We start from the raw sequence: 25032 nt of genomic DNA on the forward strand, positions 1-25032 counted from the left end.
GTGCCGAACTCCTTCTGGGATCCCTTCAAACCACAAGCCTAAACTGTATTATCTTTATTGCTACTTAATTTGGGTCAGACAAATACAGCTAAAAGCATGTCCCATTTTTACCTTTTCATCTAATAGGTGGCCTGCATTCCCCAAGCACCAAGCAGAGCCCTGCAGTTCAGAGGGCTCATGGTGTGAGCTAACATTGGAGAGAGTAACAGCGAGCAGGACTCAGGCCTGCAACCTCTTTATTACCTACACTACCAGCCAGTGCCTGGGGAATTCACACATTAGACATCAAAACACTGGGAAGAGCACAACGGGGAGCAGACTGCTCTCCAGGATTTGCCTGTTTGATGTCTAGGAAGACGTCAGGGCTGGGCACTGAACACATGATACCACTTTCTATTTCCATCCTTTACTATTGTGGCACAGGTTTAGAATAAGAACATCTCCCTTGATTTAACTTAAAAACAGGATAAAAGAAGCAAGATTTTTTTTTCCAAAAAAGACAGATGTTTCATTGCAAATGTGGCACCTACAGACAGGCTGGTGGGGAAAGCAGCAGGAATTAAAATCCACTGAGTTATTTCAGTACTAGCCTATGCTTAGACAAAGCCCTTCTCCAAACCCAAGGGCCAGCCTGGGCAGCCCGTATTACAGGAGCCCCTAACACAACAGCACTGACATGAACTACTAGCAGCTGTTTCGGGGATTACTGTGGGCACCCAGGTCATAGATCATCAGGGGTAACATCATGGCTCATGCAGCAGAACCAACACATTAGGCTAGTTTAGCTCTCTGAGGCTGTCCTTCTTCCTGCACTTTCTCTGCCCACCTCATGTGCTGCTGCTCCCTCTTATGCACTGTGAAGGGGCTGGCGTTGTAAAGAGCTTTAGGCAGAGGCTGGGGTGAGGGTCACTGCACCCATGACCTGAGAAAAGGTTCCTGTCACTGAGTTAAGTAGGCCTGGACTGCATCAGATCTGTGCCTTGATGAGAACCAGTATGATGCTAGAAGAGGGGGCAATAGAGCTTGCTTTGATGGAGCTCATTTACTTGCTTCTGTAACAAAGCTATTACAGCAGCTCTGGTGCACTTCTGTATTAACAGAGCTTTGTTAATTGTCATTGGAACTAGAGCGTAAATGGTTAGGAAGACTTTTCCTGATTAAAATGTTGTCAGTGATGGGGAACTCAACAGACCTCTGAGAAAACTATTCCAGCAACAGCCTTGTTTTAAAGTCCATGGCTGATTTCTGGTAGGAATGCTTTATCTACTTCAAAGGTTCACTCCATTTTAGCCTTGTCAGCTAGAAGAGCCTAGTAACAAAACTTAATCATGGCAAAAAGTTAGCTATAGCAGGCTCTTAATTTTCTATTAAGCTAAATTATCAAGCCAGACCCAGGCAACGACTCAGACACAAGCAGCTGCCACATATGTTTAACTGCAAACTCCAACACTGAAATCCCAACACTCCCTGTGGCACCACATAAAACTCCACAGGAGCTGCCCAAGTGGCCACCAGGAATGACAAAGCACAGAGGTACAAGCTTCTCTCTTTTCCACAGCCAGCCAAGGAAGCACATTATCCGTATTTACTCCTGACTGCTCCAAGAGTATAATAATTCAGTTTGCCCCTCAAAGTACATGTTTTCACATATAAGTTATCCTGGAGGTAGTTTGATCATACACAGTACTTCCGGTCTGGTTGGAGGAAGGTGGACTCCAAGTTTAAGTCCTTTCTTACCCTGATGGTACTCAAATAATTTCACCCTTTGAAGAGGATCCCTGACCCTTGCTTACGGACCAGGAGGGAAGATGGGAGAGGTGAAGCGCACCTGCTCGACATTTGCTTGTCAATGGTTTCTCACCATGGGCCAGGAAAAGCCAACTGCTGGGCCAGAGGCAAAAGCACACAGTCACAGGAGGTGTACTTTTGGGAGGCAGGTCTCTGCTCTGCAGCCCCAGCTTCTTATCTTTTTGACATCACATGTGAAAACCCAGCCATGGCTTTGACAGCAAGACCTGACTTTAGGAGATACCCTTCCTGTGAGTCTCCTGAACCATTAATTTCTTCCTTAGTCTCCCCCTGCCCAGCTGCCCAGCTCCATTGGGAAGTATGGAGAGTGTTCCTCACCTGAATGAACCATCCCATGTTGGTGATCGCACTTCCCAAGGAAGTCAAGAAAAGTTTCAAACTTCCCAACAGAGTTGGATCCAGGGGTCCCAACCCTGATTCAGCCAGACTAGCTCACAGGAAAAAGTACACATAGAAGCATTTCATGAGGGACCTGATCTTGCTGAGTTAGATGTGGCTGGGGCACGTTCCTCTAGAGGGGCCTTTGGGGACCTGGGCCTCAGCCACCCAAACTCTGGCTGCCACAGGGGCTGCCACAGCCCAGAGCAGGCAATACCCTTCAGCAGCACAGAACCTGAGGCTCCATGACTGGTAAAGGAACTCATAGTGATTTCTAGTGGCATCTGTTCATGGGGAAGCATAGAATCATAGAATAGTTAAGGTTGGAAAGGACCTTAAGATCATCCAGTTCCAACCCCCCTGCCATGGGCAGGGACACCTCACACTAAACCATGCCACCCAAGGCTCTGTCCAACCTGGTCTTGAACAACTACCACTTTTATTTCTTAGGGAGTCTAACACATAAAACTTTGTGTTTTACAGATTTAATGCATCCCTTCTATAGAACCCAATGGTCAAAGACACACAAGCCAGGCATTTCTGAATCCCAGGACACTGCAAAATCGTATAATCTTTCTGAAAAGCAAGCATGAGATACACAATCAAGAGTTTGGACTCAGAATCTAGTCTAAATGCTGAAAAACTGTTTCAGAGAATAAACTTTTCTCTGGGAAGCATGTTTTCCAGTGCCCTAATCATCTCACAACTTTACCTGAAGTTCCCTCTGGTTCCTGACTATCCTTGAGCTGTAGACACCAAAACCAGACACACCATTGCAAGTAACAGCTCACACCACCACAAAACAGAGCTGGCACAGAAGCAGCACTCTTTCTGACTCTTTGGCTGGACAATTCTACCAGTGACAGGGAACACCCATTCTCAGAGCTACCAGACAAGGACTTTCCAGCACTGAAAGTGGCATGCAAAGGAAAGAAACATTCACCAGACATATACATGAAGAAAGAGGCACTTACCCACTGGTTCCAGGTCTCTGGGTCTGAGAGAAGCGCCAGTCTGTGTTAGGCTGAGCTTGCTGCAAAGAAAATAGGAGAGTTTTAGTACCTCCATTCTTGATTTGAAAATGAAAGCGAACTGATCCTGGATTATTTCAGTGTGGAATATCAGCGTGTTCCTTCCAAGTAAAGCAAATCAATTAGAACAAAAGGAAAGCTCCCCCTCCTTCTTTCTTGAGGATTTCTGAACCAGCATGAATACTGAAAAGCATGAAAAAAACTATTCAGCAAATAATCCTCCACAGCAGCTCAGGAAACCAGGCTGTGAAAGAAATGAAGCATGAAATAAACTGATAAGAGCATCAATTCAGCAGGAGAGATGGTACCAAAGTAATGAGCTTGGAGGAGCAAGGGAGTGGGGGAGGTAGCTGATACTGAGAAAGATGCTTTTAATGCCAGAAGGTAAAATGGAAACAGACCTTCCTAATCTGTCCTTCTTCTGTTCTTAAAAAGGCCTGCCTGAAATCCTGATCTCACACATTGTATTTGAATGACTTTTCCTAGATGCTGTGCCCTTGGAGCATTACAATATTTTTCTGTCCACAAAGAAAAAGAATTAACTTCCGACAGCAAAAGAAAAAAGCATTATTTGTTTAGGAGACACAATCAACTTTGGACACAGCAGCGCACTTCATTAGTAAGCCCTCGTATCACTTTCTGCCTGTGTTATTTCACCATCAGACAATGGACATTTTGTAAATAAGGAAGAACATGAAGCAGGCTTGTATATTCCTGTTTGAATCACGCCTTTGTGAAGAGCACTAAATAGCAGAACTGTTTGCTGTCTGGAAGACACATACTTCCGAGAATCATAATCTCCTTAATTAACTCCAGAATGATAACATGCGACCTGGAAAGAACAGCATTTCTCTCAGTTACCTTCAGAATGAGCAGTTCATCATCCATACAGTGGAACATCTATTTTATAGGATTATTCTGCTTGTACATGCAATTACTAAGGAAAAATGAAGACAGGTAAAGCTGACCTAGATTTTGATTTAGCAAATGTGATTTCACTAATTTCTCCACAGCTTTGATGATTCTGATGAAAGAATATATTAGAATAAATTACTCCCCTAAAATAGAGGCCCTACTGGTACCCAAGCTGCATGCAAATGAAGCTGATTAAACACTTGCCCTTCAGATTTGAGATACACATTTCTGCACCACAGTCCTGCACTAGATAAGCCCTTCCCAATCTATATTTTGAATTCCTGTCATAATTACCACTTTCAAATTTAGGGCAGGCATTTATGACACAAAATTACTTTACTTTTTATATCCTAGTGTCATAAAAGCTACAGCTAAACACAGTCACCTACATCCATATTTAGACATCTGAATATAAATGGCTATAGTCTCTGCGAGCCCAAGGGCACATAAGGTCACCAAGATGCTTGCAAAAAATGTCACTATATTCAGTGCTAAACAGTGAATTCAGCCCCTCGCTCAGAATAACCAAGCTGGAGAATGACCCTTGCCAGGGAACAATCAGTATTCAATAGCACTTGGGGATTAAGAAAGGAGAAATATCTACAATACACCTCTAAAACAAAGCAAAAGAAATACCAACAAACTTTGATTTCAGATAATTTTGTATGCCATGCAGAATCATAGAACCACAAAATAGTCTGGGATGGAAGAGGTCATCTAAGTCCAACTCCCCTGTAATGAGCAGGGGTTAAAAGAATCAAAAAGTCAAACACCACCAAAAATCATATTCCTGACCATGCTGAGAATCACTTTAAAAAGAAAAGAGTACGAATGAGGCCAAGGCAAAACTCCAGCTCCACAAACACACAGTCTCTGATTTTATAGTGCTGCCCACCCCGTTCCCCACTTCCATCAAACTGAGACAAAGCTTTCACCTGCCACTTCCCAGGAAGTGACTGTGACACATGTTTCCTAAAGCACCTTCTCAGGTAGGACAGACAGAGAACAGCCAACTGGCCTAGATATTAACAACCATTGCACTTAGCAGACAGGACAGCAAGAACCCCCCCCTTTCTTACCCCATCACAGGGACTCGCTAAGGTGCTGGTCACCTGCTCAGAGGCAGCCACAGTCTCCGCAGTGCTAGAATGGCTAAAAGGTTTTACAAAGAGGAAATCACTCTGGTCAGACATGGGCGAAAAACAAGAGGTGTAATTCTGTGCCTGGGAGGTCAAGCCCACTCCTCCCACATCCAGGTACTTGATGAAGCCATCTGGCTTCATTTGCCCACGGAAATGGGAAGCAGGCTTGCGGCCAGTCCCTCGGCAGCAACCCGCAAAGGTCCAGCTGGCAGTGCCAGCTCTGAGACACCGGGCAGCTGCCACAGCAAACATCACACAGGACACAAGGGAAATGGACACCAAGGAGATGATGAGGTAAAGAGTTAGGTTGTCATCCTTGGGAGAAAATGTGGGGAGGTCCAAGGACTTGGAAAAATCCTGCACACTGTTTTCCTCTGGAGAAATTACTATTACCACAGAGGCTGAGAGGGATGGTGTTCCATTGTCCCTCACTTCAACCACCAGCCTGTGGGGATCTTCTGACTCTCTGAGAGCCTGTGCAACCCTTATCTCTCCAGAGCGGCGTTCCACTTGGAAAGGCAAAGCCTCAGCAGTCTCCTGCAGCTGATAGGACAACCAAGCGTTATGGCCACTATCAGCATCAACAGCTACAATTTTGGTGACCAGATAGCCAGGTTCTGCCAAGATCGGGATGGTTTGGTGGAAAGCAGAGCCCTTAGGGACAGACGGGTAGACAATGGTGGGGGCATTGTCATTCTCATCCAGGACAAACACATGGACCACAGCAGTGCTACTCAGTGCAGGAGACCCACCATCCTTCACCTCCACAGGCACCTGGAACACCTTGTCCTGCTCATAGTCCAGAGCTCGCACAGTGTAGATGGTGCCGTTGTCCTGGTCTATTCGGAAGTAGGTTGAGATGGGTATATCCTGCACCCCATTGTCCAAGATGGAGTAAGACAGCTTGGAGTTGCTACCCTCATCAGGATCAGATGCTGACATTGAAAAGACAGAAGTTCCAGGAAGGGAGTTTTCCTGGATGTGAGCTGTATCAAAAGGGCTGCTGAAGTTCGGCGCATTATCATTCACATCAGCGATTTGGAGGTAAAAGGTTTTTTGGGTAGCCCTCTGTGGGAACCCTGAATCCACAGCCCTCACTGTGATATTGTATCCATTGGCCTTCTCCCGATCAAGGGGACCATTTGTAACCAGTGAGAAATGTTCTTTAAAAGACGACACCAGTTTAAACGGGAGCTCTTTTGCTATCTGCAAACGGACCTGCCCATTGTCACCGGAATCGCTGTCCTTCACACCAATGAGGGCAATCACAGTGCCAGGGGTTGCATCCTCCTGCACTGGGCTAGAGAGAGAGGTCAGTACAATCTCTGGGCTGTTATCGTTGATATCAATTAATTCCACCCGCAGGTGACAGTGTCCTTCCATGGCTGGAGATCCCTTGTCCCTGGCTCGAACTGCAATCTCATAAGCACTGGATTCCTCATAATCCAGGGGTGCTTTGGTTCTGATCTCCCCTGTCCGGGGATCTAAGGAAAACAGCTTGGTGAATTTACCAGGTGAATTATTGCTTGTTTTGAAAGAATATTCCACATCCCCGTTGGGACCTTCATCCAGGTCAGTGACATTCAACTTGGTGACTAGAGTGCCCACAGGTACATTCTCCTCCAGGTGTACCTTGGATATAGGTGGATCACAGACAGGAGGGTTGTCATTTGCATCCAGGACATGGATGGTAACCTTGGCAGTGCCAGATTTCACCGGATTCCCTCCATCCAGGGCTGTCAGTGTTAAATGATGAACAGGCACTTTCTCTCTATCCAGTGCTTTTTCAAGTATGATCTCGGGCATTTTAACCCCATCTCCCCTCATGTTGATACTCAGGGCAAAATGCTCGCTGGGGCTGAGCTCATAGGTGGAGATGGAGTTGGAGCCCATATCCGGGTCTTCTGCTACCTCCAAGGGTAGCCGAGTCCCAGGGTTGGCTACCTCAGTGATCTCCAAGACCACCTCTGCCTTAGGGAACTGGGGCGCGTTGTCATTCACGTCGAGGACGTCCACCTCAATACGGTGGAGCTGGAGGGGGTTCTCCATGACGAGCTGGAGGTGCAGGGAGCACGTGGGGCTCTGCCCACACAGTGCCTCCCGGTCCAGCCTCCTATCAAGGAGCAACACGCCCGCTGCTAAGTCCACCTGGAAGTGCCGCTGCCCACCCTCGCTCACCAGGCGCAGGTTGCGAGTGGCCAGGCTCCGCACCTCCACCCCTAGGTCCTTGGCTAGGTCGCCCACCGAGGAGCCCGGCTCTCGGTCCTCGGGCACGGCGTAGCGGAGCTGGGCGCTGCTGGGAGCCGGCAGGCAGGAGAGAGCTGCGAGCAGCAGCGGGAGCTGCCATGGCCAGCCCCGTCCCCCAAGCATCCCGTGCCGGGTGTGCGAGCGGAGCAGCGCGGAGCGGAGCGGCGGCGGCTCCGAGCAGCCTCCCCCGCCTCCCCGCTGCCGGCCCCGGCAACCGCCGCCGCGCCAGAACCCCGGTGCCCCGGGGGCGTCCGAGCGGGTGCTGCAAGGAGGAAGCCGTCGCCGGAACCGCCGGAGCCGGGCAGAGGGATGGAGGGAGTTTAGGGGGGGTGATCGCAGCCCGGCCGCCTGAGCCGCTTCTCGGCACGCAAAGACACACAAAGTCGGCTAGCGGAGGGGATGGAACGAGTGACAGTTTTACGTCTCTCCACAGCCCCCTCCTCCTCCTCCTCCTCCTTTTTCTCTCCCTCCTCCTCCTCCACCGCCTTCCCCAAAATACGCACGGCGCAGCCCCCCCCAGCCCCGCCGCCGCCAATCCGCCCTCGCAGCGCCGGGAGGGCGCCGGGGACTCCCGGCAGCGGCAACCCCCGCTCAGCTCCGCCCCGCCCGGCTGCTGGGAGCGGGCTCTGGCGGGCACCCACCCCCCCAAAGCGGCTGGGGGTGCCGCATCCCGAGCTGGTTCGGTGCCGAGCCCCGCAGATGCCGGGGCTGCGGTCGGGACACGCTCCCGAGCTCACCTCTTTGCACAGGGTGGCATCCGGCAGGTTGGCACCGGCTGGACCCGCGGAGGGTTTCACAAACATGAACTCGCTGATGTCCGATACCGGCGAAAAGCAGGAACGATAAAGCGGGGCGGGGGGGGGCCGTGGCTGTCACCTGGACACCCATCACCGTGTCCCCTTGCTTAGGCTCATAATGCCAGCGCCCAAAAATGTGGCTGGGTGGGGGCTGAAGCGTATTCACGCTTTCCACACAGCAGTTCCGGTTGGAAGAGGCTGAGCGCCGCCGGAGGCACCGCACACCCAGTGTGACCAGTCCCACCAGTGAGATGGTGGAGATGAGCACTAGGGACACAATCAGGTAGAGGGTAATCGTAGGTAAGCCTCCACCATCAGTAGCACGAGCCTCAGAGCCCTGCAAGGCCTCTGGGCCCTTCTCTTCCACCAGCACCACCAGTGTGACTGCTGTGGAGAGTGGGGGCTCCCCGGCATCCCGGACCACCACCAGCAGTTCGTGCTCAGAGGCATCCATCTCCTGTAGGGCCCGTGTGATCCAGATCTCTCCAGAACGTAGGGTCACACTGAAAAGCCCCGGGTCTGTGGCTTCCACGAGGTGGTAGGAGAGCCATGCATTGAGGCCAGAGTCCGCATCTATTGCCACCACCTTGGTGATGAGAGCAGGAGGAGTGATGAAGGGGGAGATTCGGAACTGGGTAGCAGAGTCCTCCCCGGCCCTGGGGAAATGCACCTGTGGGGCATTGTCGTTCTGGTCCACTATAAAAATGTGAACCAGTGTCCTGTTCCTCAGGGCCGGGGAGCCACCATCAGAGACCTCCACATGGAACTGGAGATAGGTGGTTTGCTCATAGTCAAAAGGGAATTTGGCAGAGACCTGCCCACTTGTGGGATGTATGGAGAGGTAGCGAGTTGGATCCAGGCCTGGATCTGTCCCACCAGCTCGCAGGATGGTGTAGGAGAGGCGGGAATTCTGCTCCGAGTCAGGGTCAGCAGCAGAGACTGTAACCAGCACACTGCCCACCGCATTGTTTTCTGCCACAAGCACTTCGTAGGATGCTTGCCCAAACTGGGGTGCGTTGTCATTGACATCTGCCAGGGCAATGGGCAAGATGGTGTGGCGGGAGAGTGGGGGCCTTCCCAGGTCCGAGGCAGAGATGGTGACATTGTAGTAAGCAATATACTCCCGGTCCAAACGGGTGCTGGTTATCAGTGAGTATTGGTGCTCATAGTCCTTACGCAGCTGGAAAGGAAGGTCTGGAGATACATGACATTGGACCTTGCCCTGGTCACCAGAGTCCTTGTCTCTGACGTGAATCACGGCCACCACAGTGCCTGGAGGTGCATCCTCGCTCAGGGAGCTTGAGAATGAGGTAAGAATGACCTCTGGGGCATTATCATTCACATCAGTGATTTCCACCACCACACTGCAGTGCTCCTCCATTGTGGGTGACCCCATGTCCTTGGCCTCCACTTCAATCTCATACACCGTTGCCTCTTCAAAGTCCAGGTTGCCCTGGACACGAATCTCCCCAGTTTGTTCATCGATGGCAAAGATCTGATGTAAGGCAGCTGAGTTGTGGCTGCTGAGGGAGTAGCGGATGTCTCCATTGGGCCCTTCATCCACATCAGTGGCATTTAATTTCACCACAAGGGTGCCCAATGGCGAATTCTCCACTAAGCGGGCTCCATACGATGGTTTGTCAAAGACTGGGTGGTTGTCATTGGCATCCAGGACCTGAATGGTGATGCGTGTCTTGCTGGACTTGGGTGGAGAGCCCCCATCTTCAGCTGTCAGGACCAGCTGATGGAAAGCTCTGAGTTCCCTGTCCAGGGCCCTCTCCAGCACCAGCTCAGGGAACTTCCCACCATCCGTGCGTGCCTTCACGTTGAGGTTGAAGTTCTCATTGGCACTCAGGTGATAGGTCTGCAAGGTGTTGGTGCCCACATCAGGGTCCTGGGCAGGCTGGATGGGGAAGCGGGCACCCAGGGAGGCCAGCTCATAGATCCGCAAGGAAACCTCATCACTGGGGAACACCGGGGGGTTGTCATTGATATCCAGGATCTCCACCTCAATGCGATAAAACTCCACTGGGTTCTCGATGGCAAGTTTCAGGTGGAGGAAGCAGCGTGGATTCTGCCCGCAGAGCTGCTCCCGGTCTATCCGCTCACTGACCATTATAACACCGGTGTTCACATTGACTGAGAAGTACTGCGAATCCGAATCAGACAGTACCTGCAGATTAGCTGCCGCCAGTTTTGCCACATCGGTGCCCAGGTCCTTCGCGATATTGCCCACGAAGGCGCCCCGGGTGAGCTCCTCGGGGATGCTGTACCGGATCTGAGCAGAGGAGCTGTGCAGGAACAAACAGAAAGAGAAGACACGCGGCAGCCCCAGGGACCGGCCCGCCTTTCCCGCCCTCGGCATCCTTGCCGGGTGGGCTGCGGGGCCGCGCTCCCTTCCGCGCTCCGGGGCCGCGCTCAGCGCTCGCCGCTCCCATTCATTGTGCGGGGCGGACGCGGTCCACCGGGGGCGGGGGGTGCCGGGGCTCGGCGCAGCCGCTCCGCCATTGGCTCCGTACGCCGCACGGCTCCTCCAATCGCCACGCTCCGTGCCCAGGACAGCAACAACGGCTCCAATCGCAACCCGCGGGCGGTTGCCGCGCGGCGCGAACCTGCGCGGCGCTTCCCCGAGTGGCGGCGGCGGCTCCGCGGTCCCCACGCCCGGGCGGGAGAGAGGAAGGGCGGCCCCGGGGGAAGGCGCAGCACCGGCCGGTCCCGTCCGGTCCGGTCCGGTCCGGCGAGCCCCGCGCCGGCACCGCTTTCCCCCGCCCCTAGACTCTCACCTGGCCGCGGTCCCGCAGCGTACCGGTAGCGGAGAGGAAAGCCGCGGGTTCCCTCGGTAGGGTGGCGGGGCGGGTGCAAGGCCGCAGGAAGGTGAAGTCGCTCCCCTCGGAGTCGGGAGAGAAGCAGGTGCTGTAGCACTGGGATGGGGAGTCGGTGGGTCGCAGGGTGACCTCCATGTACTTAAGGGTGCCGTCGGAGTTGAGCTGGAGCTTGGGGCTGGAGTGCTTGAAGAAGTCCCGGGACGGTGATTCATGGTGCCAGCAGCAGGGCGAGGCGGCAGCATGGCCTCTGCGCCGGAGGCACCGGGTGGCCAGGAGGGTGACGGTGGCGAGCGCCACAGTGCTGACGGCTGCCAGAGCGATGATCAGGTAGAGGGTGAGGTCCGGCTTCTCCTTGGCACCAGCCAAGAAGTCCCGAGGGCTGTAGCTCTCCTCCAGGGCTGCCTCCTCCAGGACCACAGTGATGGGAACGGTGGTGGAGAGTGGTGGGTCACCATTGTCCTTCACTTGGACAATAAGCTGCTGCGCTGCCATGTCAGTGTCTTTGAAGGCACGCGCTGTCCGCACCTCCCCTGTGTACAGTGACACATGGAACAAAGAGGGGTCAGTGGACTGTGGCAGCAGTTGGTATGAGAGCCAGGCATTGTGCCCAGCATCTGCATCCACTGCCGTCACCTTGGTGACCAGGTAGCCTGGTGGGGCAGACAACGGAACCCTCTGTGGTGCCGGGACATCGCTGTCACTGGCAGGGTGCAGGATGGTGGGGGCGTGGTCATTTTGGTCCAGCACAAAGATATAGACAGTAACATTGGCACGGAGTGGGGGGGACCCCGAGTCCCGCACAGCCACAGAGACCGGCAGAACCTGCATCAGCTCAAAATCAAAGGTGCGCTGAGCATAGAGGTTGCCATTGTCAGGGTTGATGTGGACAAAGGAAGAGGTGGGGGCACCCTGCACTTGCCCACTCTGTATGGAGTAAACAAGCCGGGAATTATCCCCGTCGTCAGGGTCTGAGGCAGAGACAGTGCACAGCAGGGAGCCAGGCGGGTTGTTCTCCAGGAGGAAGGCATCGTAGGAGGGCTGCAAGAAGCGGGGGGGGTTGTCATTCACATCAGATATGTTGAGGAGCAGCGTGAGCGTTGTGGTGAGAGCAGGAGACCCACCATCCTGGGCAATCAGCTCCACTACATACTGTGAGGTGGCCTCTCGGTCCAGAGTCTCTCGGGTGACCAGGGAGAAGTGGTTCTGCAGGGACCTGATGGCAAAAGGCACATCAGAGGAGATCCCCAAACTCACATCCCCACTGGCCCCCGAGTCTCTGTCCCGTACGTTGAAGAGCCCCACGACTGTCTCTGGTGGGGTATCTTCTGGCACTGGGTTCAGCAGGGAAGTGACTAGGACCTCGGGGGGGTTGTCATTGGCATCCTCCACTTCCACTCGCAGTACACAGTGGCCCTCCATCTCCGGGACCCCTCCATCATGGGCTCGCACATAAATCTCATAGAAAGGTGATTCCTCAAAGTCCAGGGCCCCGCTTATCCGGACCTCTCCGCTATGGGGATCCAGGGCAAAAAGCCTCCGGACTGAGTCAGAAGTGTGAACCCCAAATGAATACTGTATCTCCCCATTGGGACCCTCATCAGGGTCAGATGCATTGAGACGGAGGAGCAGGGCCCCCACAGGTGTGTTTTCCGGGACTTGCACCTTATATGTGGCACGGTCAAAGGTGGGTGCATTGTCATTGACATCCAGGACCAGAATTGTTATCTCTGCCGTGCCCGAGCGGGCTGGGCTTCCCCCGTCCACGGCTGTCAGCACCAGCTGCAGTTCTGGCTCTTCTTCCCGGTCCAGGGCTCGCTCCAGCACCAGCTCCGGGAAGAGTTTGCCATCCTGCTGCTGCTTGACGTCCAGGAAGAAGTGGGAGTTGGGACTCAGCCGGTAGGAACCCACAGCATTGGTGCCCACATCGGGGTCCTGCGCGCCCTCCAGGGGGAAGCGCGTAGCCACTGTGGCAGACTCAGCGATGCGCAGGGTGCGGTGAGAGGTGGGGAAGCTCGGGGAGTTGTCATTCAGGTCCAGGATCTCCACTTCCAGGCGGAAGAGCTGCAGGGGGTTCTCTGTCACCACCTGCACCGACAGCACGCAGCTGACAGCCGCTCCGCACAGACGCTCCCGGTCCAGCTGCTGGCTCACCACCAGCGCGCCACTGTCCAGGCGCACGGAGAAGTAGCGCTGGCTCTCCTCTGAGCCCAGGCGCAGCCTGCGACCTGGCAGCTCCTCCACCTTCAAGCCCAGGTCCCGGGCCACGTTCCCCACTATGGTTCCCACCTCCGACTCCTCAACCACCGAGTAGTGGATCTGCCCGGAGACCCAGCCCCAGCCGCAGAGCGAAAACAAACTCAGTACTTGCCATTTCCAGGCGGGTCGCTGGAGGCTGACGCTTTCCATGTCCGTGTGCGTCCGGCCTGGGACTCAGCAGGCTCTGGGGAGCTGAGAAAAAATCCCTGGGTCTCTCTCTTCCACGGCTTGGAAAACAGCTCCGGGGCTCCGGCAGGCTGCGGCTCCGGCTGTCAGCCTCTGAGCAGAGGGGGTGGGCTGGGGGAGGGGAACTGAATCACAGCCCCAGCGCGGAGGTGGGGGGGGGGGGGGAAGAGAGAAGCAGATTTCCCCCCCCTCGCTTCAGATCACAGCCCAGTTGGCCGGGAGCTCCGTCCCCTCTCAGCCAGGAGTCGCTCTCACGAGGTGCGGGAAGCAGGGGCCTGAGCCGGCGGCACCAGCACGGCTGCCACCCCCGGCCTCCCCTCCACCAGCCTGAGTCACTTGCTCCCACAGCTCGCTTGTCGTTCGCAGGGAAACTGCACGTCCTGGCAGCCTGGAAGTTAGGTACAAGCCCTCCCTGTGTGCTCCCCCTTCCACAATGGTGGCTTCACATCGCACCCACAGACAAAGGGCAGCTGTCATGAACATGGGCCAAAGGACTTTTCATGCCTGATGAAAAGGTACTTGTTAGAGCCCTGAGGTTTCAGGGACTCTTCTCCCACTCCTTTTCTCTGCCTCAGTTAATGCTTTGGCCACTGCTTTCACCCCGTTACTGCCTCTGCAAGTGAGGTATCACTGCCACCAGTACCACCATCAGCTAGGGGACCTCTCACAGAGACGGGACACCCAGCCCTGCCAGGCCCCCTTGGGTGTTGGAGGAAGAAGGTGGGAAGGCTGGATGAGCCATTTAAAGCTAGAATGCAGTTACTCCCTGTGCACACCTGGCTGGATGTCACTTCTTCACTCTGGGACAAGGAAGGGGTCAACCTTCACAGTACCTAAGTCACTGCAAACACACAGAGTCAGGCAACAAGCCCACCAGACTACCACCAGATTACAACATCGGGTCAGGATGTCAGACTGGGAAGGAAGTCCGAGCATCCCATCTGGCAAACACACTTACTGAAATTCTGCTTTGCAGACAAGCAATCTCCTGGAGAGCAAAAGCAGGGTTCTCAGCCTTGCTTGTTGGAAGCATCACAGTAATTTCCCCCTCTCCCTGTATCAGAGGATGATGGCAAGCTACAGGGTGTTAACTCAGTTCACATCCCTGCAGAAGCCTTATGCAGTTATGCCCTGGAGTCCTATCCTCGGTGCACTCAAGGCCACCCTGATCCCCCTTCAGTGCACATAGACCTTGGGGGCCTGGTGTCCAAAGCAATGCAACAGGGAGGGGACTCAGCTCCTGCCTGGGACCCTGCCTATCCCCACTGCCTGGGCACCAAGGGCACCTGGGGGAACAGGCAAGAGAGGCTGGGAACACTCATGCACGATGCACCGTGACAGAGACATCATCCTCCTGGGAAACGACAGAAGCGACAGAGATGCTCTGCAGCACCACCTTCCCCCCTCCGCCCCCCCCCCAAGAGCCACTTGGGCTGCTGCCAGTCACGGAAAGACAGAGCAAGGAACCTCCCGATTAGTGCAGAACACGGCCCGAGTCCCACCTACTGCCTGCTTTGGAAAGGGGGAGGAGGGAGGCGGTGGCGGAGAGAAGGCATTCTTAAAGGGCTAGCGCAGCAAAAAGCTAGACAGGTGGATACCCTACGTCCAGAAACCAATACCTGCTTGGATGTACTCATTCCCTGAGGGCTTCAGGTGTCACCAGCAGGCTCCAGCTCCAGTAACCTTGACTCTGGGATGTGCCCTGACCCATCCCAGGCAGAGTCAAGGCCAGCACACCTGGGTGACAGACATTGCCACTGGCAACACAGGGTGATGCACCCCTGGAAATCGGTTTGGTGCTGCTGCGGTTCCTCAGCAGAAGCCCTCTACGAAGCTCACATGGTCTGGGAGAACCCACTCAGTGTCCCAAGGTGGCTCAGTCACCAAGGGGCTGGAGCAAGGGACAGGCTTCATAAGGGGGGTCCTGCTGTTGCTTGAGTCTGCCAAAGCCTGGGATGGGGATGGTGGCGAGGCAGGAAGGGAATGGGATGTCTCACATAGAGGAGATATCTATCTTCAGAAGGCCAAAGCTCACCTGTAAAAAGGTTCTGAGCAAGGCAACCCAGGGAGCTGAGAGATCAGTGCAGGATCTCTCAGCGCAGGACATATCACCTGCCATAGATGGGGCCAGCACCATCCCTACTGCATTGGTTTTGGGGTCTGGCTGTTGTCCTGCAGAGCAAAGAGATATAAAGCCTTTGCAGGCTTGACATGGTCTGTGGCACTGGGCTGGATCTTCTGTCACCACAGAGACTGCAAATTCAGGGCTCAGTGCCAGCAGGGACTCAAGTTACCACCTGCCCATTATCACCTCCTTCCTAAGCATTTACTGTCCCCAGCCGCAGAGGCATCTTGCCAGGACCCTTTGGTGCAAGGGGCATCCTTGTCCCCAGCTGTAGCACAGCCCACACAACACAGAGGAACACTTGCTCCTGCAGCTGCTGCAGCCATTCCTATCTGCCAGAAATCGGAAGTGCTGAGTCTGAGCAGCAGCACAAGGCAGCGGGGAAGAAAAAAAAGCAAGCCATAAAAATAATTCTGAGAGGTTTCTGCCTCTATCTGTGATTTGGCCACAGTGAGCAGGCGGCACACGCAGCTCCACACCCATGCACAGCTTCCGCTGCACCTCACTTCCTTCTGCTATAAGGAACCGGTCACTCCTACTCACAGCCTCACAAGAAGGGACACATTACTGGCACCAATCACCTTGGAAACCCATCAGATGTCCCCCGATTCCACTGAATCCACTACCCAGCTTCATCATAAAGGATCAAAGCACTGCTATAATTGAAAGCTCTCTAAGATGCACAATTCCCAGCGGGGAAGAAGTACAGAAGCTGCCTGCCATGCGCAAATGCCTTCCTGGCTGCTGTTTATTCAATCAGGATATTAGACATCACCCAGAGATAGCATAATACAAATCATACAGAGCTTGTAATAGGGTTGTTTAAACAACACCTGCGTGGAAGGCTCACCCTCCTGCTCAGAGCTACAATCCAGCATGATGGAGCCCTGCAAGCTACTGGGGCAGTCTGCAATGCGACCTCCCAACACTGAAGTCAACATCATCACAAAACTTCTACAGAAACAAAATCGGAACCATCAGGAGTCAAACATAAAGCAAGACATGGATGGGAAGGACTGCTTTGTGGCCACAGACCATCAAATGGAGGAACCAGCACTGTCCTTTGGCTTTGCGTGCTACACCACGGGAAGCAACACCCTGGTTTTCCAGTAGGATGGTAGCTCCCAGCCCCATTTGCACCACCACCTCCTCAGCCCACACCAGAGCATGACGCAGAGTGGCTATGTTCCCCTCCCAGCCCCTGACCCCACCAAGTACTCCCCTCAGCTCTCATGTTGCAGAGAGAAGAATATACCATTAGCAGCAAACTTTGTGCCAAGGATTTGCAAGTTGTTGCAAGCTGACCTCAGCTTCCACCGGTTACTCATGCAAGGCGTACCCAAAACTGTATCTGAAAGACCTATGTTTGCTCACCTCAGCAAACTGACTCACTTGATCCTGCTCACCACAGTGCAAATGTCATCAACACTCAAGACGGCTCATTTGACTCCAGAGAAGACCTGTTCAGCTATTGCTAAATGCTCTTCAGAGGCATGGCACAACTGGAAATCCCCCCCCAGCCCGAATCCACTATCATATGTATATGGCACAAGTGAACCATGGATTTGCCCAGGACTGGGACATGCCAAGGAAGGAGGTACATTACCTCAGCAGGTGTCGGGAGACGGCTTGCAGTGCCCACGATCTGGTGGTACAGCCCTGGCTCGCCATTCCTTATGGTGCTCTGGCGGCTCCCCAGGGGGCTGGAAGAGAAGGGCTTTTTACACAGGACATCACTCTGGCGAGAGTCTGTGGTAAGATAGACCTGGTGGTACAAGTTGGGTGGCATGAAGCCACCCCGCACAGCATCAATGTGATGGAAGGGCCCAGGTGTCCTGTACAGGGTGCTCCTGGAACTGTTGTACAGCTCCTTGGACTGCCTCCACTTGTAGCACTTGAAGATGCCTACTGATAACATGGTGATGAAGAAAGCTGCTGATACTAAGATCACAGCCAGGATGAGATAGAAGGTCACATGCCTCTTGGGATCGTTGCCAGGTGACACTTCAGTGAGGTCAGTGAGCACCTCCTTGACCATCTCAGCCACAGAGATGGAGACAGTGGCAGTGGCAGACAGCACAGGCTCCCCATGGTCTTTGAGGAGGATGACTAGTGTGTGCTGGGGAGCATCATCCTCCCGGAGCTGGCGGGCTGTGAAGATCTCCCCGTTGTGCAGCCCAACTGAGAAAAGGCTGGGGTCAGTGGCCTGCAACAGGGTATAGGAGATCCATGCATTGTACCCTGCATCTGCATCCACTGCCACCACCTTGGTGACCATGTGCCCGGCAGGAGTGCCTGGTGCCACCACATCAGTATAGGTGGCATTGGTGTTGGGGTGAGGGTACAGCACAGTTGGGCCATTGTCATTGAGGTCAGTGACAAACACACTGACTGAGACATTAGTGGCCAGAGGTGGAGAGCCACCATCCTGGACCTGCACAGTCATGCTGAACTCCACCTGGTCCTCATGGTCCAGAGATGTGAGCAGGTAGAGGGTGCCATTCTCCCGGTTGATAGAGAAGAGGTGGCCTACATTGGAGTCACCCTGCAAGAGGGTATAGGAGAGATGAGCATTGTGCCCAAGGTCTGGGTCTGTGGCACTGACATTAAGAATGGGAATGCCAGGCATGTTGTTCTCCAGCACATAAACATCGTAGGAGTCCTGGGAAGACTTGGGTGCATTGTCATTGACATCTGATACCTGCACCAGGATCTGTTTTGCCACAGACAAGGGTGGCGAGCCCGAGTCCTTGGCTGTGACAGTGATGTTATACTCTGATGTCTTTTCCCGATCCAGAGCTGCTTTTGTTTTTAATGTGTAGTAATTTTTGAGGGAGGAGCTGAGCATGAACGGGATCCCAGGAGAAATGAAGCAGTTCACCAGACCATTGTCATGTGAGTCCAAGTCGGTTACACTCAGCAGAGCTACAACCGTCCCTGGGGCTGCATCTTCAGGAACAGGGCTGTACACAGAAGTCACTGTCACCTCTGGAGCATTGTCATTCACATCCAAAACTTCCACCAGCACTTTGCAATGAGCCACACCAGGAACAGCACCCTTGTCTTTAGCCTGTAAGTAAATCTCATACAGCTTTGTTTCCTCATAGTCCAGCTGTCCCTTGACTCTCAACTCCCCTGTGGCTGAGTCCAGAGCAAAGAGTTCGCGTACCTTGGCAGGTGTGTGGCTGCTGAAGGAATAGATGATGTCTCCATTGGGCCCATCATCAAGATCATACGCACTGATCCTGGCAACCAGGGTACCACTGGGCGTGTTCTCCCTCACGCTTGCCTTGTAGGTGGATTGGTTGAAGACCGGGGTGTTATCATTGGCGTCCACGACGTCAACGTGGATCTGCACGTGGGCCGACCGTGGCGGGCTGCCTCCATCCAGTGCGGTCAAGACCAAGTGCAACTCCCGTTGCTCTTCCCTGTCTAGCTCCTTCTCCAGCACCAGTTCCGCATACTTGCTGCCATCCACCCTCGTCTGCACGTCGAGCACAAAGTGGGGGTTGGCGCTGAGCTGGTAGGTCTGCAAAGAGTTAATCCCCACATCGGGGTCTTGCGCGCTCTCTAGCGGGAAGCGAGCTCCCACCGCCACCGACTCGCTGATTTCCAGCCTCGCCTGGCTGCTGGGAAAAACTGGGTCGTTGTCATTGATGTCCTGGATCTCCACAGCGCCGCTGTACAGCTCCAGCGGGTTTTCTACCACGATCTCAAAGCTGAGGGAACAGGGAGAGAGCGCTCCGCACAGCTCCTCCCGGTCGATCCGCTCGCTCACCAGCAGCGCGCCACTCGCCAGATCCACCCCGAAGTACTTCTTGCTGCCGCCGGACACAACCCGCAGCCGGCGTCCCGGCAGCCGCCCCAGGTCCAACGCCAAGTCGGCTACCACGTTTCCCACCGCGGAGCCTCTCCGCGCCTCCTCGGGAATCGCATAGCGAATAGCGGCGGAAACCCAGTCGGAAACGCAGAACAAAAGCAAGAGGCTCAGTACCTGCCCCGTCGTCACCCCGCGGCTCCTTACAGCAACGCCGTTCATCGCACAGGACGGCCGCGCTCACGTCTTCGTCCCCCCGCCCCGGCTAGAAATTCTCAGCTCGCCCCGTCATGCCGCTGCCCAGCGCGCCCCGGGAAGCGGCGGCGGCAGGAGGACGGGCATTGCTTTCCGGGCGGCGCCGCGACTCCCTCCCGGGCTCTCTCTGAGACCGTCTGTGCCTCATCCCGGCTCCGAGCGGGGCCGGGCCGGCAGATCCCCCCCGCTCCATCATTGGCCGACAGCGGCACACACAGTCCCGGCCAATAACTGCACGGAGCGCAGGGCTACCGGAACCCTGCCAAGGAGCAGCGCCCGCAGAGGGAGGGAGCGCGGCGGCCCCGGCCCGAAGGCAGTGGAGCTCCAGCCCGTTGACCCAGAAGAGAAAGAGTATCTCTGCGAGAAACCCGGCCGATAAGGACGGCCGGGCTGGGAGAGGCAGTGTAGAAAGGGCATGGGGACTGCCGTGTGCGGGAAGGAAGGTGTAAGAGATGGTGGAGAAGATGACGCCAGAAAGAGAGGGATAGAAACGGGGAAAGTTGGGGGATGTCCCGGGAAAACCTCGCTGGAAAAAAGCAGCGGGAGCAGGAAGGGGAAGTGAAGAGGGTCGGCCGGGGCACACAGGGCGCCGGGAAACCCAGCTCCGTGTCCCTCGGGACCTTCAGAATGCCGGTCCCGCCACCCAAGTGCTTGGTCAGACCCTTCCTGATACCTCACGGCGTCGCGCCTTTGTGCCACCAAAGCAGCGTCGCCGGCAAAACGACACAGGTTTAGTGCTGCCGAGTGATGAGTAGCTGCTCCTACAGCAGCACAGTCACCCCGCACGGCAGCTCCTGCTGCGGGGTTCCCAGGAGCACCTGTACCCCCCCACAGGCGCCCCCTCCATGCCCCGTCACTGTCCCCGCAGGCATCTTCCCCTACAAATCGTAGAGTTCTCTGTTTAATACGTCCTCCTACTCTCGCCACCTCCCAGCTTGTTCCTTCGTACCTGTTTCTACCAGCCAGACGCAGGGAAATCATGGTTTGGTCCGCCGGGGTCGGGAGCGGTTCCCGTTCCCGTACAACAACAGCCCAGCAGGTTCACGGCACCGGAGGCGCCTGGGCAAGAAACAGCCAATTCCCGGGATGCCATCCTGCGGTTGCGGTTGTTGCTGTCACAAGTAACTCCTGATAGGACGGGTTTTCCGACGTTTCGAGTGCTCATATGGATAAAAGTACCGTAATTTCAGGTTTTGTTTTTCCATCACCTGCATAACTGCCCAGCTATCACGGTGGGAAAGGGACAAGGAAGCTTGATAAGGTAGCGCCAGGACAATGTCAATGGCTCCTGTGGCCAAGAAACAGCGTCCAAGTGTCCTCCCACAGCCGAGACAGATAAGGAAAGGATGGCGATGTCTGGAAAATAATTCGGGCTGGAAAGGAGCTCCCAGGAGTTTATTCGCAGACCGAGAGAAAGGACAAGGCTCTCTTGCATTTCTATTACCCCACTGCTTGTCATGGCTGCATCGCGGAAGGGCTGCAATTAACCCAAACCAACGTGGGAGACACGACACAGGGACCTTGATTCTGTCCTCGCTCCGTACACCCCTGTTACCTGCCGTGAGCGGGCAGGATCCGCCAGCAGATGCAGTATCAAACTGGTCGGCACAGTCTTTCCTCTCTGCATGCTATTTCCTTTCCTACTGAATAAACAGTGCGAGTAATAAATCCTACCAGGGCTACTTAGCATTCTTATCACCGGTCCACAGAATGTGATAGAAGTATAGGCACCACGCCGGTAATATCCAACGTTAGTCATCTAACGCTGTATTCTAATAGAATTTAATTTCTGATCAATTTAAAGACTGAGAAGAAAAACTGTATGCTTTAACCACCGTAGCTGCGTCGCGCAGGTAAGTACATATTATTCCTCTCTATCCTTTTTGGAGTACTTCTGTAACACACGACGTCTGCAGGCTCACAGTGCTTTGAGCTCATTTCTCTTCTCATAGATCCTTATGCAACCAAATCCCAATTACTTTTCTTATATATAATCTAAAGAGTAGAAAATCCGCAGCTTGCTTCGAGGCAAATTTGGAAACAGCATTCAGCCACCCATTTTCTCTGAAATAAGCCCTGAATCTTTTTTCCCAAACACTGCCCATTTCTTGTCTTTCCTAAACACAGTTTACGAGTAGTTTTATCTACCATGAGTACCACAATTCTTAAGGAGTTTCTCTTCATGTGAGTGTAACACACAACCCCTATTCAGAATACCTCGTCCACTTAATCCCAGCAATAGCAGAACGGCCAAGCAGCGGACAGCTGAGTACATCAAAGATCTAAGGAAAGGCATGGAAGACCGAGCATTTCCATATATTTTGGCTGATCTGCAGACATTACGTTTCCTTTACTTTGACAGGAAGCCCGAACATTGAAAGCGATGCTTCATTGCTCCAGAAATGAAATCGCTCCAGGTATTGCTCTCACCATTTGGAGAGTGAGAAGTGGAAACGTGTGACAGTTTAAGGGGAAAAACGCCTTTTCCCTGCATCAGGAATTCCTTCGGGGACGGGTTCAAGCCAAATCCCAGCCAAAGCCGCTCAGTGGTGTTATTCCCGGCTCTGCCGGGGCTCAGGAGAAGCCGGTGAAAGCAGCAAACCCAAAGCATTTTCTGCTCTGCTCCGGATTCAGAACTACAGTGAGGCACCAGCCCTGGCTCCCCAGGCGGCGGGGATATGGTAAGTCATGGATGTACACAACATCTTCCTTTTGAGAGGTTCAGAGTATGAAAAAAAAAAAAAGAACAACAACAACAAAAAAAAAACCTAAAGAATGAGTGGGAAAAAAAATCGGGAACAGAGTTGCTGCCTCACTGAATGGACACGCCGGGATAGATCACACATCGTTATCACAGGAAGACACTCAGATTTGGTAGAGATAATAAAGGAAGCAGTCACTACACCAAGACGAAAGGGCTGCCTCAGCCTCCGACCTCAAGACATTTTTGCCACTACTCCACCCTGCATCCACTCACCACCCCGGCTTGATGAAACTTGCGCTAGGAGTAGGACAGACAGACAGCAGTATTGATAACATTGTGTTGAGCCTCGGGGCAGAAACGACAAATTGCGGACGAGACTGGGCAGGTAAAATGGGAAAGTCAGGGGCCCATGTGCCCCCCAAACCTTGCACGGATGCTCCTGACCTATTGAGCAGTGCTCCCGGAGGCGACGTTGAGCTCTCCCGGCTGCCCACCCATCTCTGAGGGGAGAGCAGGGGAAAGTAATTCGCACAAGCCCGAATATACACACAAGCCGGCAGAGAGGGATCCCAAGACAGAAACTCACCTGTGCCGAGCTCCCAGGGCTAGGAGGGAATTTGCCAGAGTGAGTGCCTGAGCCAGGTTCCCTGGCTAGGAGATGGTCAGACAGTGCTGCTGCTGTTGGTCTCAGAAATGTAAGATCCTTCTGTCCCGACTCGGAGGCTAAACAAACCTCATAGGAGTAGGGCAATGGCAGAGTGCTGTTGCAGTAGTTGTACTGTGCTTTTGAGCCCAGGGTGGAATACATTTCTTTATCAGAAGTAATAAAAACGGGAGGGCTCCTCGACCGTCGGCATTTAAAGAACAATATCAAAATGACTGTGAAAACGAACAACAAGCACACGGCAGAGAGTGCCACTACAAGAATGAGATTTAGATCAGATGTTAGCTCAGACACAGCATCTCTGTCGCTCAGCTCCGGCAGCGCCTCCTGCAAGCTCTCGGCCAGCACCACGTGCAGCGTGGCCGTGGCCGACAGCGCCGGCTGCCCGTGGTCCTTCACCACGGCCACGAGCCTCTGCTTCGCCGCGTCCCTCTCCGACACGGCCCGCGCCGTGCGCACCTCGCCGCTGTGCAGCCCCACGCGAAACAGCGCCGGCTCTGAAGCCTGCACCAGCTCGTACGACAGCCAGGCGTTGCGCCCCGCATCCGCGTCCACCGCCACCACCTTGGCCACCAGGTACCCGGCCTCGGCCGACCGCGGCACCATCTCGAACGGGGTCGATCCCGGGTCCTCTCCGGGGACCGGCGCCGGCCACAGCACCCGCGGTGCGTTGTCGTTGCGGTCCAACACGAAGACGCGCACCGTCGCCGTCGAGCTCCGCGCAGGTTCCCCGCTGTCCTGCGCCCGCACCACCACCGTGAACTCGCGGCACTGCTCGTAGTCCAAGGAGCGCTGCGCGTACACTGCGCCGCTCTGCGCCTCCACCGACACGTACGGCGCCGCGCCCGCGCTGCCGCCCTCCAACGAGTACCTCACGCGCCCGTTGCTGCCTGCGTCCGCGTCTCGCGCGCTCACGCGCAGCACCAGCTCACCCGCCGCGTTGTTCTCTGCCACGTAGGCGCTGTAGGCGGCCTCCTCGAACACCGGCGCGTTGTCGTTCACGTCCGACACCTCCAGCACCAGCACCGTGCTGCTCGAGAGCGCCGGGCTGCCCCGGTCCCTCGCCACCACCGTCACCCGGTGCTCAGACGCCTGCTCCCGGTCCAGCGCGCTCGTCGTCACCACCTTGTACGAGCTGCTCGACGACGCCACAAGAGACAGCGGCTCCCCACCCAACAGCTCGCACCATACCTGACCGTTCTCCCCAGAATCCGGATCCTTCACGTTCAACAGGGCCACCACAGTGCCGGATGGAGCATCCTCCGGCACCGGGCTTGACACAGACAGCACCGTGATTTCCGGCGCGTTGTCGTTCACGTCCAGCACCTCCACTTCCACCGCGCAGTGAGCCAACAGCCCACCCCCGTCCCTCGCTTCCACTGCCAGGCTGAACGAACGCGTGTCCTCGAAGTCCAGTGCCTCCTGCAGCGTGATCTTCCCGCTCTCCGTGTCCACCACGAAATTCTGAAGAACCTTGAGCGGCATTTTCCCGAAGCCATAGGTGATGCGGGCGTTGCTGCCTGAGTCGGCATCGGAGGCGGAGACGTTCAACACCGTCGATCCCGGCAGTGCATCCTCCCGCAGGCTCACCCGATAACGGTCCTGCGCGAACACGGGAGCGTTGTCGTTGGCGTCCGTGACGTTGATGCAGAGCTGGGCGGTGCCGCTCCGGGGCGGGTCTCCGCCGTCCACCGCCGTCAGTACCAGCCTCAGGCTCTGCTCTCGCTCCCGGTCCAGCGCCCGGCGCAGCATCAGCTCCGCGAACTTGCGGCCGTCCGGGCTCTCCTTCACTTCTACCGCGAAGTATCCGTTGTCCTCCAGCTCGTAGCTCTGCAGCGAGTTACTTCCAACGTCTGTGTCTTCCGCCATGCCCAAATAAAA

The 25032-nt window shown here is 54.8% G+C and overlaps 1 protein-coding gene across 9 annotated transcripts in view; it reads right to left on the bottom strand.

Moving 5' to 3' along the window:
* The window catches only part of LOC101878504 (protocadherin gamma-C5), an 88519-nt gene that overhangs the window by 14705 nt on the left and 48782 nt on the right, over positions 1 to 25032 (bottom strand). For 4 of the 9 annotated variants that reach the window (XM_034066653.1, XM_034066652.1, XM_034066651.1 and 1 more), the window contains exon 2: positions 3162 to 3220. In XM_034066653.1, the coding sequence (XP_033922544.1) occupies positions 3162 to 3220 (59 nt within the window). Of the gene's footprint in view, positions 1 to 3161; positions 3221 to 5212; positions 7906 to 8259; positions 8447 to 10492; positions 10713 to 11102; positions 13620 to 17317; positions 20022 to 25032 lie in introns of those variants that run through there. The other 5 variants (XM_005144959.3, XM_031045341.2, XM_031045345.2 and 2 more) reach the window with 5 other exon arrangements.

This window comes from Melopsittacus undulatus, chromosome 10 (assembly GCF_012275295.1).
Source record: "Melopsittacus undulatus isolate bMelUnd1 chromosome 10, bMelUnd1.mat.Z, whole genome shotgun sequence".
NCBI classification, from domain to species: Eukaryota; Metazoa; Chordata; class Aves; order Psittaciformes; family Psittaculidae; genus Melopsittacus; species Melopsittacus undulatus.